The sequence below is a fragment of the Paramacrobiotus metropolitanus genome, unplaced genomic scaffold (assembly GCF_019649055.1).
Source record: "Paramacrobiotus metropolitanus isolate TYO unplaced genomic scaffold, Prichtersi_v1.0 Parri_scaffold0000037, whole genome shotgun sequence".
Classification (NCBI taxonomy): Eukaryota; Metazoa; Tardigrada; class Eutardigrada; order Parachela; family Macrobiotidae; genus Paramacrobiotus; species Paramacrobiotus metropolitanus.
In genome coordinates this window covers 1087605-1104089 of record NW_026570257.1, presented here as the reverse complement: position 1 = coordinate 1104089, position 16485 = coordinate 1087605, and the positions used below count along the sequence as shown (strand labels likewise).

Below are 16485 nucleotides of genomic sequence, written 5' to 3'. Positions count from 1 at the left end.
AACCGAAAAACCTGACCGCTTGGTGTTGCGGCTTGCTTTCGTTCACTGTTTCCACAAGCTAATATGTGTCGACGTAGTAGAAGTTTGCTGATAGTGTTATACTGTGCGTTAAATTTATGGTAACCTTAAAAACGTTTGATTCTCTATTATTTAAGTATAATAAAGAAATATATATGAACACATGCAAAGCTGGAAAAGGTTATCTTCCAACTACTCGTAATTATCAAACTCTGCATTAATAATGTCGGCTGAGTCTACGGATTTCTTAGTCATGATCTTTCGATGCTGGTGGTGATTGCGATGCCAAATAAAACACACGATTGAATACAAAAGTATTATCAATTCCACAGTTCTCGCACATCATAAAATATTACTATTATTAGCTAGTGCATACATATGTAACAAATTCATGAACGTACGATAACTAGTGGTTGTACCAGGTGCAGCGCAACGCGAAATTGACGACTGACTTATTTTTTGCTTATGTTTAATAAACATTTTACAGAAGCAATTTGTCCATTTTGTATCTTTTACGAACAAGTCGGAACGACATGAAGTACTACTTACATAGATCTCCTATTTTGAATAATTATAAATAATGACAAGTAACATTAATTTTAAATTGTGAGATATAAATAATACTGTATAAATAACAGAGTTCCTGTTCTATCAGAAAACATTATAATAAGGACAGTAATTTTCGCCCATAGGAAATTAGCTGTAGGAACTAGGAACATCCGGGGAAACAAAATTGCTAAGTAGCGCTTCATCCCACTTAACAACGGCAGTCAGGATTGACTGTTATCTGTAAAATATAAAAATTATATACAATAACAGCTAATATGGAGGATATGCAAAATAATTAACATTAGAGGAACTCCATCCCATAAGCCCGGTGTATTAGATCATCATGATGATCGAACGGTCGAACCCATGAATTCTTACATTGATATTTGCCGTGGCCAGCACATTCGTCTGTCCATTGTCATGATTCCACAGGTACAAAATGCAGTAGAGTACCACTGGCTCTGAGACGGACCACAGATTACTGCAGAGGAGTGGATCCCGAACGGTAATCGATCCAGCAGCGGCCCATAGACACTCCGGATCAGCTGTCTCCGAGCAGTCAATGTTCTGAACGTAGTCGGGCGTCAAATCCACTTGTGTCTCGCTACCAACCTGACACACCTAAAAATGAATTTGTGTTATAGTGGCAGTTTTCCCTCGTCATAGTTGTGCGTTTTACAGCTACTGATTTTAGCGTCTGTATCCAGTAGGACTGTAATTACTAAGTCTTACGTTGTAAGAATACAATACAGCTCCGACGTATTTTCGAAATATACATTGTGAAACGGACACTTCACCAGGCGCAAAGATCTGTACACCGAGACCGGCTTCTCCTAAAAATCAAAGCACTTTAAAAAGCCGCAAACGTTGATAAAATACGGACAGATATTACGAAGAGTATCGCACAATATTTGTACATTACGAAATATTTGTATATTATATACATTTGTATATATGTAATTTAAATAGTTGCATATTCAAATAATAGTTGCATATTCAAAGTATTTGAATATTACGTATACATGTATATCTGTATATATATAAATATGTGTACGGTATATTGTATATTTGAATATTTGTGTATACAAAAGATTTGAATATCAAACAATAATGAATAAAATAGTGCCCGTATGTCTGCACTACCTGTTGCTATACACTGCTCCGTAGTGCATCGAAAGGGTAGCGACGGTGTTGTGCATTCGTTGATCAGAGTGGGATCACACAGATCCGGCAACTGTTGAAAATCCTGAATAGTCGAATTCGTCGGTGGCGGTATAACGCTGGCATTACACGATGGCGGGCAATCCGGACACTTCGGACAGGTGGTATTGGTGTAGTCGGTGTAGCCGTAATTGCGGCTGCCATAATCATCCGATAAACGAAAACTGTAGTCGTTGCGGGTATATTTTACGTTGCGGTATTTATCCTTGCTTCCACTCTGTGCGTAATTCGATGGCGAATAATTACTGCTGCTGCGAGAATAACTCTGGCCGTATGTGTTGCTGCCATATGTCAGCCGCTGGTTATAATTTCCGCTGTTGGTGAAATTTCTTCGGGTATACGGGAAATAATCGCCCAGGTTGAATGTCGTGTTCCTTGTTCGCTGTGGAGAGCTGCCGGTGTTCCGGTAGTCGTTAGGCGCATTGTCATATTCAACGTTTACTCGTCCGGAATCGTAATAACCGGAAGTGTCCGGATAGTTGTCGGTGTTTTGATTGTACGTGCCACTGGTGCGGACTTTGTAGTTTACACGGTTTTGATACGATGACCCTGAAAAGAAGATTGATCAATTAAATTATTATGACATCTTACAAACTTTGTATAGATATTTGTGTGGATGCTTGAATACGTACCACTGTAAGCCGGTGATCGTGGTTGGTATAAAGCAGCATAGTAAGGACCAGATTGCCGTCGATATCGAGATGGTGAAAGTCCTTCACTGTGTGGTACGAAATACGCACCTAAGATCCATAACCCTAGCTACAAGACGAAGGATAGCAAATGGTCATCTTAACATATATAAAACTTTTTAACTATATAAGTATCGTAATGCCTTTACATTTAAGATTGTGGCGCACTTGCAAAAGCTGTCCATAACTGCCAAACATGGGATATATTATATAATAAGTTCCAATATAACCTGGGAAAACCGGATGCTCAGTATTTCTGCTTAATTAATGTGTTACGTTGACGTTGGGTTGCCAAAGTTAAACGACTCAAAACGCGCATTATTAATTCTAATGCGGGGTACCACGAGTCGCAATGATCGATCTGCAGTGTGTGCAATCAGAACGAAACAATGGGCGGTAATACGAAACAAAATGTTTTTCCTTCTCCGTGGATCTAGACGGTGGTAAGCCCATTCAAAACGTTCTAATAGCTCTGCAGATCGCTCGTCCGATGTTACCGTAGACAAATACGCAATGGTCATTTTTTTTCAACTGGAAAATAGATGCGCGTATTTGAATGTTTAGCATGAGTAATTTTATTGGCAAGTGTAGCCAGTTTCTGAAACAGCGCGCTACCGGATGCCGGTAGCGTATCCATACAAAGATACTAAGGAGCAACGGCAATGCGTAAGGACGACCTTTGCCCAATATCTGCATTGTTCGAATATAAGTGTTTTGCATTTCTGTTACATGAACTGGCCGACTGGGTAAAAATTTTCTTAACAAAATCCAAGTAAACGTATGAAATTATGCAGAGTAGCCGGCACGAATTGTACCTTTTGACTTTGCGAAAGGGCATGGTGTTAAAAGTGAAGAACATTCCATCGACAAATAAAAACAGACCAAGTGACTGCAGAGTACATGAAAGTGCAAGACTATCCGATTTTACTGAATAGATTTAGAATAATTTAATTTAAATTGTTATGTACTCGTATCTAAGCAGAGTATTCAGCAGTCGTTAGGGACTTAGGAGTACTGGCAATCGAGGAGCTAAAAGGGTGGTGGATATAAATAAACAAAAAGTCGATAAGGGAGCAGCTATTACGGAAACAAAAGGGCTAAGGAAATAGTTCACGTTTGCAGTCAGATACAAAATAATATTATAGTCGTAATTCATGCTTGAAGTAATTAAGTGGTTAGTACTGGTAGTATCAGTCCAGGAAAGGAAAGTTTCCCCGGCATGACAATAAAGTACGCCGGTACAGCTCCATGATGTGCTACTGTCCCCGCACAGATAATTCACAGATGACGTTCGTCTAAATGCAAAATGCAGTTTCAAGCGTTCGCGGGGAAAGGTGATACTCACACTAACCGGGAAAGGTCGTGGAGTGCGGCGCCAGTCACGCATGAAGCCCATGCACCTGCATCGACGGACAGCGTCGATGGACATTTTACGGCATGTCACACACTGGATTTAGCATTACTTCCTGCCGATCCCTGCATTTTGTAACGATAACTCACTTCTACAGATTACACTACCATTTTTTATTTTTTGCGCCGTAAAAATTTAGCCGTTTCCGGATTGCTCGCATTGGCACATAGATAAGACTGCGTTAATTACCTCCTACAAAAGTACATCGTACCACATCGAACCTCTTGCTCACATAGATTCAGGTCTAGGACCGAAAGGCCTGTTAGCTGACAACAATTTTTCAGCAGCCGGCTATTAAGCTTGACGCACCCCTTTTGCCGGTTGACCCTTACCATCTGATCATAAATACGGTGAAAATAGTCGCTGGGCCTTACTACCGTACACCGCTCCTGCATGAGCGGGACACGGTTAGCGTAGCATCAATTGTTAGAAAATTAAACAATAATAAAATTACGAGTAGAGCAGCGAACGCAAAACGGCATACGTACCTCATCAATATATATCCCACACGCTATCGGTGAGATGTTATCAGTAAGGCAAAACGAAACGTTTTTGATTGACCCGATTTAGCTCGTCAGGTCTGTTTACTGTATTCCTAGCCGACACTCGACACCGGTGCGATGCCCTTTTTTCCGAGTCATCTAAGCTCCTTGGTAGCTGCATCTTGAATGTTCAGCGCAAGCCATCCAGTGTTTTGTCTCGTGCAGTAAGAAGGCCATTTTTAGATAATATTGTTGTAACCGGGAACTAATGGTTTGTCTTATTTCGAGTACATCCAGATTTTAATTATACATTCTTCACGAATGGAAGGAAATATTCAATGGAAGAGCAGACGTTTTTATGGCATAATACTGGTACAGTATAAAACGCGCAGTACTTGTCACGATCTGTAGTTTTTCCTTTTGGTCCACGGTTGCGCCGGTAAAGTATTCCCTTAATTAAATGATTTCGCAGGTAGTGCTTGGCCTTTTCGGTTTGAGCATGGTATGTGACGCTGGTTCCATGGAAGAGGATCGCGCAGCACCGCGTGCCGGCATGCGCCGCTCGTTGTCTAATTACTACAGCAGCAACAGCACAAAATCCCTTCCCAAGACCTGTCCTACGTGTGCGACCTGCCCACCGCCGTGTCCGGCGGCGCAGGCAACCGTATCCTCGACGTCAACCTGCTCCGATAATCCCTGCTATTTTCCTTCCTTGCCTTTTGCGTGCTCGGCAGAACAATGCGCTGATTTCTTGGCGAAAACTGCCGGTACACAAATTCTACTGATATATGCGACTTTTGCTAGAAGCTTATAATTGTTAACGCAGTAACGGTGCGCCATTTCTGCCAAAAAGAAGGTTTATTTTAATCATATACTTGTAAACGATGTTATAAGAGCAGTTAGTTAGCACTTAGCAGTAGTATTAATCTGCAATGCGTCGCAAATAAAACTGTTTTTACAGAATACGGAAAGGCAGTGATTGTCAATCTGCCCGAAGAGCTGTGCGTCACCACATGCCAACTGCAAAATACTAAGGACTATCCCAATGCCATGCTTTATACATTTGGTGTAAGTTACGTACAATGATCGAATTTTGTTCTTGACATATATTTTTTCATATTCTGTATTATTACGTGAATACTAAATATGGACGAAAAAGAAACATATTCTGTAGGCTTGCACACGGTATGAAAGTCTGGATGTCGGCATTTACAACAACGATCCGGAGCCCAAAATTGTGTCCACACTGAAATGCGGAGATAACAAGTGTTTTTATGCTCAGGCTTACTATTTGTTCTATGGTCACACCGAATGCGGTTGCTGTGAACCCGTCATCTACACCCAGGACACCGTGCTGCAGTGCACATTAACGCTGACGAATAGTCAGCAAAATAACGAGCTGTATGCCACAGCGCAGTTTCGGGTAAGTTAACGTCAGAACGATTATTTTAATATTTATTATATTTTCATATACATAGTCCAATCACAGCGCCATATCGTCCGTATATATATGCAACGCGATGAACATAGCTCGAGTACTCGTAGTTACTGAAGCATAAAATAAATAAGAGTTTATGGGGCTGTTTTTGCAGCTAAAAATCCAGTACGTTGACCAGAGCGAGTGTGGTCCAACGACAACCACAGAGTGACCGCAGTCAATATTCCGTCAACAAACCCAGCGCCAAGTTGATTCACTGTCATAAATACCGCACATCCTTCGCCTGGCTCGGGCTATTTGCATCGTTCCAACTACCGATGCTTGAATCGGCGAACACACAATAAATTTCTGCAGTTTTCTTTTATCCACACTTGCCAGTACCAATTCTGTTAACCGGTAACAACGAGCAAAACGTAAGCGGATATTTTAAATTATTTATGCACATTCCAACCGGCCCGAGATTTATTATTTTTTGAAGCGCACTCGTCCGACAGTTAAAGAAACGAAGGTGTGCGAAGCTGCAACTGAGCAAATTGTACAGTGGCTATTTTTAATTTTCGTGGTAATGAACGCGTTAAGTACTCGTAGTCATTAGCTTAGCTTATTGGAGTGTATTTAAGGAACAAATTAAAAGCGCATGGCGAATAAAAATAATCAAAGAACTGTTGAAGGAACACAATGTGTTGTAGCAAAAGAGCCAAGGAAAAGAGTTCCTGTCTACAGTTGCGTAAATAATGCATCAGCACTGGCAAGTACTCTGTACTAGGTGCATCATTCCAGAAAGGCATTCCACGGCACAGCGATAAAGTACGCCGGTAGCTCCGTGATGTGCGTTCCAGCACAGGTTCGCATATGACGCTCGGCTAAGTGCAGCGTCAGGTGCTCGCGTGTATTCTGATCCCAAGAGCGTCCTGTACTCACTGGAAAAGGTCGCGGGGTGCGCCGCCGATCCCGCATGTATTCCACCAGCATCGACGGACAGCGTGGACATTTTACGGCGTACTGATTTAACATCACCTCTGCAAATACTCTAATTTTACAACGACAACAAACTGTAATACAGCATACATACCCCGAACCGAACCACACTTCAGTCATTTTGAAATTTCGAAATCAATTCGAAAACTTTAAAGAATTATTTCAAATTGAAGAAAATGGTGCAACTAGTCTGGTTCGGCGTAAAAAAACGATTATTATACTTACGTGCGTTGTTTAGCAACATTTGAAGAAGTTTGGTACATATTGAAACTTTTGATAGACCTGCATGTGTATAGATATAAACTTTTTGGATTTTTCGTGCATTTTTGGATTTTTCGTCCGTAACTCTCCAACCGGATGCAGTTGCGCACAGAAACGGTTATACACCAATGTATACAAATCGTGAACTACAGATTGTCACAATAAAAATGCAAAAACTGTTTGGAAATATATGAAAGTTAAAGTTTGCGTATATGTACACGAATTTGGTACCATGTACCGGGTCGTTTCTCTTAATTCCGCTGTGAATATTTAAATTTTAACCGTTTCCGGATTAAAGCATTCGCATGAATGTCGAACTTTATTACCGCAATCACATTTAGATTACCTTGCGTCCAGTCGTAGAGGTTCAACCACTCATCCAGCACCTGAAAGGTCTGCTCATTGACGATTTCTGGATACCGACTATGGAGGAAATTCTTGAGAAGCAGATTGGTGTGGTTAACGTAGCCTTCTTGCCGGTTGACCCCGACAATCTGATCCTGACTGCGGCGGATAATTGTCACCGGGCCGTGATAATTTGACAGCAGTTCAACGAGATTGATATTCAGGTCTTCCTTCAGGATTTTTCGTAGGATATCTTCCATTTTATTCTCTGTATGCAGCAGCACTAACGGCAGCGCTTGGTCAAAGGAAGCGTCCAGGATCAGGCCGCGAATGGAGGGATACTGGCTGGCTGCCCAGGCGGCTGGATAACCACCTACGTATTACAACATGTAAGAACTTTACACAAACCCCTGCAAGCAGAATAAAAGTGAACGTACATGTCCATATACATTTACATACAGACAGCTACAGTTTTCATCAAAAATAACACATTGCAAGTTTGTAAAACCATGCATTGTGAGCACATTTTGATATTCAAGTTGTAGCTAACACACTTTCAGTTCGAGTACAGTCTCATATGAAAGCATTTATCATGTAAAAAACTAAAATAATAACACAACGGCTACAATGAAAGTTTCAAATAGTAAAATTATTTCCACGGTATGAATTACAGTTGCCAAATTTTACGTGTTCAGTTGCATTTCCGAAAATGTTATCGTTTAATTTTGATGAAGCACGTTACTGTTCAAAACGCACCGTTTGTTAGAAAACTGGTGCACTGCTTGAACAATTATAATTCTGATGAATTTACCTATGGAATAGCCGAGAATCAGTATATTCTTCTCGGGAAATTTCAAGCAGGAAATGGCATACTGCATCACCGCATCGACCGCGTAGCGGATCTGGCTGGGCTCCGGATGTCCGGTGGACCGGCAGAATCCCGGCAGATTGTAGCCGACGGCAGAGAAGCCGGCGGCAATGGCCGTGAACATATTCCCCACTTCGTAGAAGCCGCAGTTTCCTTCGCAGCACACGACCAGGATCTCGCCCTGCTCACTCTCCGAGCGCCGGTCGGCACACATCGTGTCCAGCAGGTTCCCATCGGCGGTAGCGATTTTGGCGCGTTTGGCGTCGAACTACAATTGGGTACAACCGTGAACACAACCAGGGTAAAATGCAAGGTTCATCGATATTTACACTATCACCACATTATACAAGTACAGATAATACCAGAAGCTGTATAAGTTACCAGTCAAATGGCACACGTGACGGATGCACTTTAATTACAGTTCGAGCAGCGGTTGCTCGCATTAATTGATTCTGAGTGACAATTAGAATCATTTTCCTTGTTTCCAGATTTTAGTACAAACTGGTTTATCCATCACGGAAAATGTCGTGCATAAAGAAGTTCAAAAAGCTTTTTATAATATTTCCGTATTGCTAATATTTTTTCCGTATTGCCAACTTTTATGAATTCCGTTTATACTTGTACAGCATACGGTATCCGCTAATTTGCAACGTTTACAACTTTACATTCTGAATTTCTTCTAGTTTACTGTATAAACTGTGAAGTACACATTATTACATATTTTGAATAAATTAGGATATTATATACTTTACGTCTCGAATGGGCTTTCTTTATTTCAAGGAAGTGCAATTAAATGTTCTTATGGTTAAATAATTGTGCATATTTAAGAGCTACGCGTAGAGTGGATAATGTACTAGCACCACAGCATAATAATTATTATTAGAAAAAAATAAGTATAAATATGTCTGTATAACTTACTTCCGTGGCTAGCTTGAAACGGCCATTATTGAGATGTTCCGTCAGTATTCGCTGCATACGCTTCCATGATCCCGGATACATGGCGCGACTGACGATTTTCTGCAGGGGATTGACGCTGACGGCAATATTATCGAGGAAGCTGCCCACTGGATCATCCTGTCGTTTCGCGGCCTTCTGTGCCGCCGACGGACTCCTGTCCTTGGCACGAAAGGCCACATCCAGATCCTCGAACTTGGCTTGATAATCGAAAAAGTGCGCCGTTCTGTTGTCCATATTCACAAAATGTGCGAAATCCCATCAATCAGAGACTGGTTTTGTCAATTCTCCTAATCACCGTCAGATAAGTCCATCCCACACTGTAATTCCTTGGATAAGCGCATACAAATTTGTAAAAAGGTGACGAAAATTATATAAGACGTTGAAGTAAGTATCAAACAGAGTCTGTTCCTTACAATGAGCAAATATTATGGTAATCGGTGTAAGCAATAAAATGCCCGAACTTGATTACAGCAACCAAAAGACTGGTGTTGTACGTGAACAGGTCGAAATTTGCTCGTAAATAAGGCAGGAGCGATCACATTCTACAGGTTTCTTGAAAACTCAATCCGCAGTAGTGCGTGCTGTATACTGTATAGTTACCTGTACGTGTCTGCGAGCCCTTCGGACATGCAGTGCTATGTACCGGTAAATTGTTCGGTGACTTCGAGTGTTATCGAGATTCGAGAATGCCCTAAAGGTGACTTGTAGATCAACTTCACTTTAGTTTTATTTCGGTTTAATTTTTAAAAATATTTTCGAAAGCGCATAAAAAATGCCGATAATACAGTTTTCACCACCCTATAAACTGCGTACCGCACATTAAAAACGACTAGAATTTTTTCCGATATGTGAAGCTTAAAAGGTTCGATACGGATTAAGCACAGGGATCGTAAAAACCATTTACATCGTTTTTGACATATCCATTATTCCACCTTGCACTCTGCGAAACTCAGAGGCGTTCTAATTACTCCGGCACATTAACTTTGGACTAAATTCGTCGCGCCGACTTATCACGTACATTATTTTCGTTGCGACTTATTACATCGCCGAATTCGCTCATTTTCGCTGATCTCTTCACTAAAGTGCATTCCTCTACCTATAAGTAGAGTCAGGATATAGCTTCGCGGATGAAAGGCCTCTTCATCCATAGCTACGGGAAAAAACTAAAACAACATAAATTTAAAAAGAAATGTAAACAAATATCCTTAAGTACGAATAATTTTGATTTTTAACCGTCAGCTCTGTACGCGTACTTTACAGTATTTGTACTCGGAGCCAGTATACGTACTGTACACAGTCATCGCGTCTTACGGTTTTACTCGTCCAATTAGTTGGCTGGCTTAGTCCGAATTTACGATCTGGGCATCGGTAAACCGAAACAATACGTAAGTTCCTGAAACTGTACCTATTATCTCACGATTCCTATTACATAAGTAATTCTCACGGTTAATCGGAACAGGTACAACTTGGAAACTTTGGGATTTCCGGATGGTTCCCTGTTACTGGTCCAGATTTGGCTGTCGTCGTGAGCTTGATGACCGGTAGCTGCTTCAGAGCCCAGAGGGCCGAGAGGAGGACAGAAAAAGCGAAGAATGACTTCTGTCTAAATGGTAAGCTCACAGTCAGGCAAAGGTCTTTCTTCTCCTTTCCTTTTCCGCCTGTAGGGACGCGTTGCAGCTGGAGGCTCGGCGTAACGACTTTCCCTGCTGACACTGCAAGGCGTCTGGCAAGTACTTGCTTCTCCCTTCTTGGGTATGGTCGCCCAGGATTCCCTGACGTCGGACAGGCCGAGAGGGGTGCCATCAAACGCCAGAACGGAGGACTTTGCTGTCCGGGGTTGTCCCGAGTCCTTAGTGCATGCGGGAATCGGGATGCTAGGAACGGAGGAGGGACGGCATCTTTACGACTGCGGTGGATGAAAACCGTGAGGGATCAAGAGCCAAGTGACCAGGATGTACATCCAGATCATTTTGCTGTTCGACCCGCAGGGTTCCGAAGCTCTGTAGGTTGCAAAGTTTCAAATACATCGATTCGGGTGTTGGGGAGAAATCGGCGGATAGAGTAATCCATATGTGCATGAAACTGGATGCCAGTTTTCGCAGTCGCAGATTCGAAGAGGCAATAATAAAATATCCAAAATCACAATACGGTGCTCCGTATTATCGTTTAGTATATATTTAAGCTATACTGTTGTGATAATCCCGCCACAAGTCTGACGCAAATAACTAACAAAAAATCCAATATTATGATGGCATTAGTAAGTGCCACCATAATTTGGGGTTTCTTGTTAGCCCGCATCATTTGAATGCGTTTCGCCGCATGATGGAATTATCCATGGTATCACGCAGACCATCACTGGCATTCACGGCTCAGTGCTCGTTCCAAAGAAGAACCATTTCAAAGATAAGGATGGCATCATTTCCATTTTAGACGAATAAAAAAATCTTGTCTCCAAATTCCAGAAGTAAGTACATTAGTTTTCAAAAACACACCAGAAGAAAACTGTAGGCAACTAGGCAGCAAGCTTGTTAAAAAGTCAAAGCACAGGTTAAAGTATTACGTACAGAAAGATTATGAGGTGAATTTGAAATTTGAACTGACTTGTGAGAGTTTACGGTATTTATAACTCTGCGCAGTAAGTACGGAACCTTGTAAACGTCATCCTTCCGTCTACTCTAAAGTCTGAACAGTCATGCTGTGCTGAGAAAAAACACCACACAAACTGATAAACACGTCAAATGTAGTAAATCAAACTTGTCTACTTCCGCGACCATCCACAATCCCCCCTTTGTGCTATATCCCCATCCAGCGATTATTTGTACACCTCCTTGTGGACAAATTATTTTGTTCTTCGACAGCGCTAATCAGTTAACCATGGGTGATGTGCGTAAGGGCCTGCGTACCGTCCGCAACGTGGTGCACAACTACAACGACGCACAGGTGAAGGTGCGCGAAGCCACCTCCAACGACCCCTGGGGTCCGGCGGCCTCCCTCATGTCCGACATCAGCGATATGACCTACAATCATCTGGCCTTCTCCGACATTATGCAGATGCTGTGGAAGCGGATGAACGACAGTGGGAAGGACTGGCGTCATGTGTACAAGGCGCTGGTGGTGCTGGATTACATTATCAAGTCGGGCACGGAGAAAGTGGCGCAGCACTGCAAGGAGAACCTGTACTTCATCCAGACCCTGACGAATTTCCAGCATATGGAGGAAAATAAGGATCTGGGCATGAATGTCAGGGAAAAAGCCAAACAGGTACGATACCTTCGATTTTTTTCATTTTGTTCAGCTTTTTCGTGTTTCTAACGTTTGCTAGGTTTTCTACAATTTTTGCTTTATTTTAGTTTAGGTAGTTAGCTCCAGTATTGTTTTATCCGGAAATTTTTATCTATTTTTTTGCCAAAAAAATGTAGAGAAACTAGAAATGGCGCGTGAGTGTTTCAACTGTGAAACAAGCAGTGATGAAGACGTAAAAATACAATACGTAAGACGTTCTGTCAATTTATTTTTTATTTCTCTTCGATTTTGGCTTTGATTGTGGAGATCTTATTTTTAAAATATACTGATAGGTTTTAGGCACGCTTTAGGGAAAGTAGTATCCAGAATCTTGAGAGTTAAAGAAAAGAATCTTTCGCGGACAAGCTTTGACTTTCGGTGATTTTTTTCCTTGTTTATCGCGCTTGATTCTTGTGTATCGAATGAATTCTTTTTTGATATTTCAGAATGGCTTCTTTAAAATTTTCTCAGCAGAACTTTTTGAATGAGATTACCATGGGGTAGGTTAGAGTAAACGGGATGTGGATTCTGTAATGTTTTGTGCGGGGTCGTCGACCTTGACACGCTGAATGAGCGGATTTCGCTCGATGAGTTGCGGGATGCTGTAGCGTGCTTGTTGAGTTCTTTACCGTTATACAATGTTGTTGAATAGGATATCTTCCCTCAAGTGCTTTCAACGTTTTGTAGCCACTTATGCTTGCGATCTTTAAAGTACCAGAAGGTCGCCATTCTTCAGTTTTATAGAATTTTGATTTTGAACTTTACACCCGAATCCATTTCTCTGCTTTATTAAATCCGTACTAAATACCGTAGTAAATTACTGTAGTAAATCGCCAGTATTAGAACACAGTTTAAATATCAGAAATGTACTTACTTACTTTGTCGGGCATCTTGTGTACCCGTCTGGTTGATCAGCGGATAACGGATTTAAAATAACGGATTTTTTGCTTTTCATCTGCTGTAATTTATACTAGGGATTTGCTTGCCGAACCCGTCTTTTGAATTTCATCATGCCAGTTTTCTGCGTTTCATTAAGTGCTTTTATTGAAGTGTTTTACCGAAGAAATGTGATAGTCGATTATATAAATGTGTGTATAAACCGGAGTGAAGATTTTTTTGATTTGCTTCTTCGATAAGAATAAGGAAACCTCAGTCTGTCGGCCGGAAATGTTGAAATCCCTTGTCAGTCTTATCTGTGACTGTGAGCATTGTGAATGTTCCTGGGGAGATAACACGTTGCATGATTTTATATAGCAGTCGGCCAGGCTTATTGATATATCAGCGATCGACCTGGGTTTTATGTGTTTATTCGTTCTTTATTGTCGGTTTACTCATCCTTTTATTGAGCACGTGGAAGGTCTCGGTGTGGTCTTTTGTTGTGTTGATTCACGGCACATATTTGGTGATTTGATTGTGCGTTACTCAGACAAAAATCTGACAGACGTTTGTGTTGGCGTATTCCTAAAGAAAAACATGCGTAATACAAACAATTGTTTTACCTACGCAGTGTAATGAAGTTCGCACACACCTTACTCCAATTAAAAACCCTAATTTTAAATTTAAATAATTTGAACGTGAGTTGTACTTATGTTAAATCTTTTGAATGTTAGAACAAGCTAATTTACCACGGCGCGTAAGATACCAAAAAATTCAAAACTGATAAGAGATATGGGATAGTTTGTAATAAAAGTACAAGTAGTAAAAAATATATAGATATACTTATTGTAAGCAATCAGATATACAGCAGTATGTCGTTTTCGTAGTTGCATTGCTGGTTATAATTTAACAAGTAGAATGAACTGTCGCTCACATGCGATTAGGGAAATACGTAACTTGAACACTGTTGATATTTGCACTATTTTAACTGGAGGAAAAATAATTAATTTAATAAATAGAAAATTATTAGGGTTGGTATGTTTCCTAATATCTACCATGTATGTAAAATTCTAGAATTATCTTTGGCGTATGAACCCATAAGTTTTACATGTTTCCACGTTTGTAATAATTCACGCACGCATTCACTTATTTCAGGTTGTTGCTCTGCTAACCGACGAAGAGCGCCTGAAGAACGAGCGCGTGAAAGCCTCCAAGACCCGTGAGCGTTTCCAGTACTCGGGCAACGCCGGCGTCCGCGACCAGTACCCAGCCGACGAGCCCTTCACCGGGACGGTGGACCCCACCCGCTTCGCATCCTTGGACGGCGGCGGCAGCAGTCCCGGGGCGAACAAACTCAACGCCGAGCTGGAGCAGGTCCGTCCGCAGAACATGACCGAGGAGGAGATCCAGCTGCAGATCGCGCTGGCCATGAGTAAGGAGGAGGCCGACGAGGAGGAGCGCCGTCGGCAGCGGGATGATATGCGGCTGCAGCTGGCCCTGCAGGAGTCGCAGACGGACTTCCAGAAGCAGCGCCCGGTGCAGGTCAGCAGTCAGGATGAGCTGTTCGACGTCTTTCATCAGCCGGCGGCGGAGCATAAGCGGCCGGGTGGAGGGGATCCCTGGGGCGCCAGTGATGGGGGCTTCGGAGGGGGAGGCTTCGATGACGGGTTCGGCGGGAATGGGTTCGTGGAGAGCAGCAGCCGCAGTGACCCGTGGGGCGCCCCGCCGGTGCCGGCACAGTCAGCGTTCGGGAATGGCTTTTCGCCGGCGAATTCACCTCCCAAACCGAGTAAGAATAAGTATTGGACTGAGAGATTATTCTCCGCGCTAGCGTTATGAGCATTTTTGAATCCCTGGGATAACTTGTACGCAGTCCGCTAATCATTAGGTATCACGTACCAGGAACGCTTTGCTGAATTATTCGCCTGCTACAGACGCTCCCCTGTGCATTTTTTTTGTCATTAACAAACAGCTTTACATCCTTATGAACTTTCCGTTTTCGGATATTATTAAATTTTGGGTTATTGATTAATATAGTAGCGTTGATAAGGGGTTCTGTGCTTTCGAAATAATAATAGGGTAATTATGATTCCATTCTAATTACGTATTGGTTTTTCGTACGTAGCAGTACATACGATTGTAACAGTAAGCCACATAGTAGCGATACTTGTAGTACAGTCGGCTGGGAATATTTAATTTGATGTGTATAAGTTGTATACCGGTAACTAATAATTCCACGTTGCTCTGCAGCCTTCACCCACCCATCGCCTCCCGTAGCGGCCAGCCTGGACCCCTGGTCGCAGCTGACGCCCACCAGCGCCTCCAACCCCCTTTCCATCTCCCCAACGACCATGGCGCAGCCGAAGAAACCCACCAGCACCAGTCCGGCCGTGGACTTCCTGGGCCAGAACTCCAACCTGGTCAATCTGGACTCCCTGGTCACCCTCCCATCACGCCCGCAGCCCCCGGTGCCCACCTCCGCCTTCGCCTTGAATCCCTTTGGCGGCCCGCTGACGGCGCCCACCGGCAACAACGCCCCCAGCGTACCCAACCCCTTCCACGCCGCGGCCGCGCCCCCGCCCACCATCAACCAGCTGCGCCAGGGCGGCCAGCCCCCCAACCCCTACGACCCCCTCAGCACCTTGCCGGCGCCCCTGGTCCCGTCGTCCGGCGGCGGGATGGGCATGGGCAGTAGTAGCCGGGTAGGGCAGAATAACAACAATAATTATAACCCGTTTTTGTAAAACGACTAACCCGCGGCGGTGTGTTGAAGCGTGTAATTTAATTATTCATCGTGTTTTCTTTCGCCATGTCTGGATTATCAGATTGACCCGTATCGCGTTTATGCTTTCCACTGGTTTTTCTTTATATGGATTTTCTTCGGTTTTTCTACACGTTGATTCTATTTTCGGGGATTTGATTGGCTCATGTTGCTCTCCGCCCCCCGCAGCCCGGGGGACGGTTGCGTGTTGGATTTGCCTGGCTTTGTTTAATTTTTAGCTAAAGATTTTTTGTCCAGTGTTCTTGTCGTGTTTTACTGATCGTGTGACGATGATTTCTCTGTTCTTGTTTGTAGTAAAAGCAGATACTCGTTCAAAATTAGCGTTCCC

At 42.7% G+C, this 16485-nt stretch overlaps 4 protein-coding genes across 7 annotated transcripts; 2 read left to right on the top strand and 2 right to left on the bottom strand.

Moving 5' to 3' along the window:
* Positions 1-546: 546 nt before the first annotated feature.
* Positions 547-2882, bottom strand: LOC129589882 (uncharacterized). The gene is made up of 6 exons (XM_055484783.1): positions 2627-2882; positions 2421-2547; positions 1711-2337; positions 1300-1400; positions 946-1188; positions 547-805 (listed from the first exon to the last, which is right to left on the bottom strand). The coding sequence occupies exons 1-6, from the start codon at positions 2660-2662 to the stop codon at positions 776-778; spliced, it is 1164 nt and encodes a 387-aa protein (XP_055340758.1). The 5' UTR covers positions 2663-2882; the 3' UTR covers positions 547-775.
* Positions 2883-4512: 1630 nt separating this feature from the next.
* LOC129589793 (uncharacterized) lies at positions 4513-6426 on the top strand. Of its 2 annotated transcripts, XM_055484664.1 has the most exons (6): positions 4558-4594; positions 4668-4742; positions 4843-5137; positions 5332-5438; positions 5545-5793; positions 5963-6426. In XM_055484664.1, exons 2-6 carry the CDS (start codon positions 4692-4694, stop codon positions 6017-6019), a joined length of 759 nt encoding a protein of 252 aa, XP_055340639.1. In that variant the 5' UTR covers positions 4558-4594; positions 4668-4691; the 3' UTR covers positions 6020-6426. The 2 variants fall into 2 exon arrangements, with proteins under 2 accessions (XP_055340638.1, XP_055340639.1); XM_055484663.1 differs by having other exon boundaries at positions 4513-4742.
* On the bottom strand, positions 6042-11537 carry LOC129589792 (phosphatidylserine lipase ABHD16A-like). Of its 3 annotated transcripts, none has more exons than XM_055484660.1 (5): positions 10662-11537; positions 9179-9534; positions 8204-8528; positions 7394-7765; positions 6042-6827 (listed from the first exon to the last, which is right to left on the bottom strand). In XM_055484660.1, the coding sequence occupies exons 2-5, from the start codon at positions 9449-9451 to the stop codon at positions 6580-6582; spliced, it is 1218 nt and encodes a 405-aa protein (XP_055340635.1). In that variant the 5' UTR covers positions 9452-9534; positions 10662-11537; the 3' UTR covers positions 6042-6579. The 3 variants fall into 3 exon arrangements, with proteins under 3 accessions (XP_055340635.1, XP_055340636.1, XP_055340634.1); XM_055484661.1 differs by lacking the exon at positions 10662-11537 and adding an exon at positions 10236-10629; XM_055484659.1 differs by lacking the exon at positions 10662-11537 and having other exon boundaries at positions 9179-9831.
* A 388-nt stretch (positions 11538-11925) lies between these two features.
* On the top strand, positions 11926-16468 carry LOC129589735 (epsin-2-like). The gene is made up of 3 exons (XM_055484585.1): positions 11926-12478; positions 14531-15164; positions 15626-16468. Exons 1-3 carry the CDS (start codon positions 12092-12094, stop codon positions 16117-16119), a joined length of 1515 nt encoding a protein of 504 aa, XP_055340560.1. The 5' UTR covers positions 11926-12091; the 3' UTR covers positions 16120-16468.
* The last annotated feature ends 17 nt before the right edge of the window (positions 16469-16485 follow it).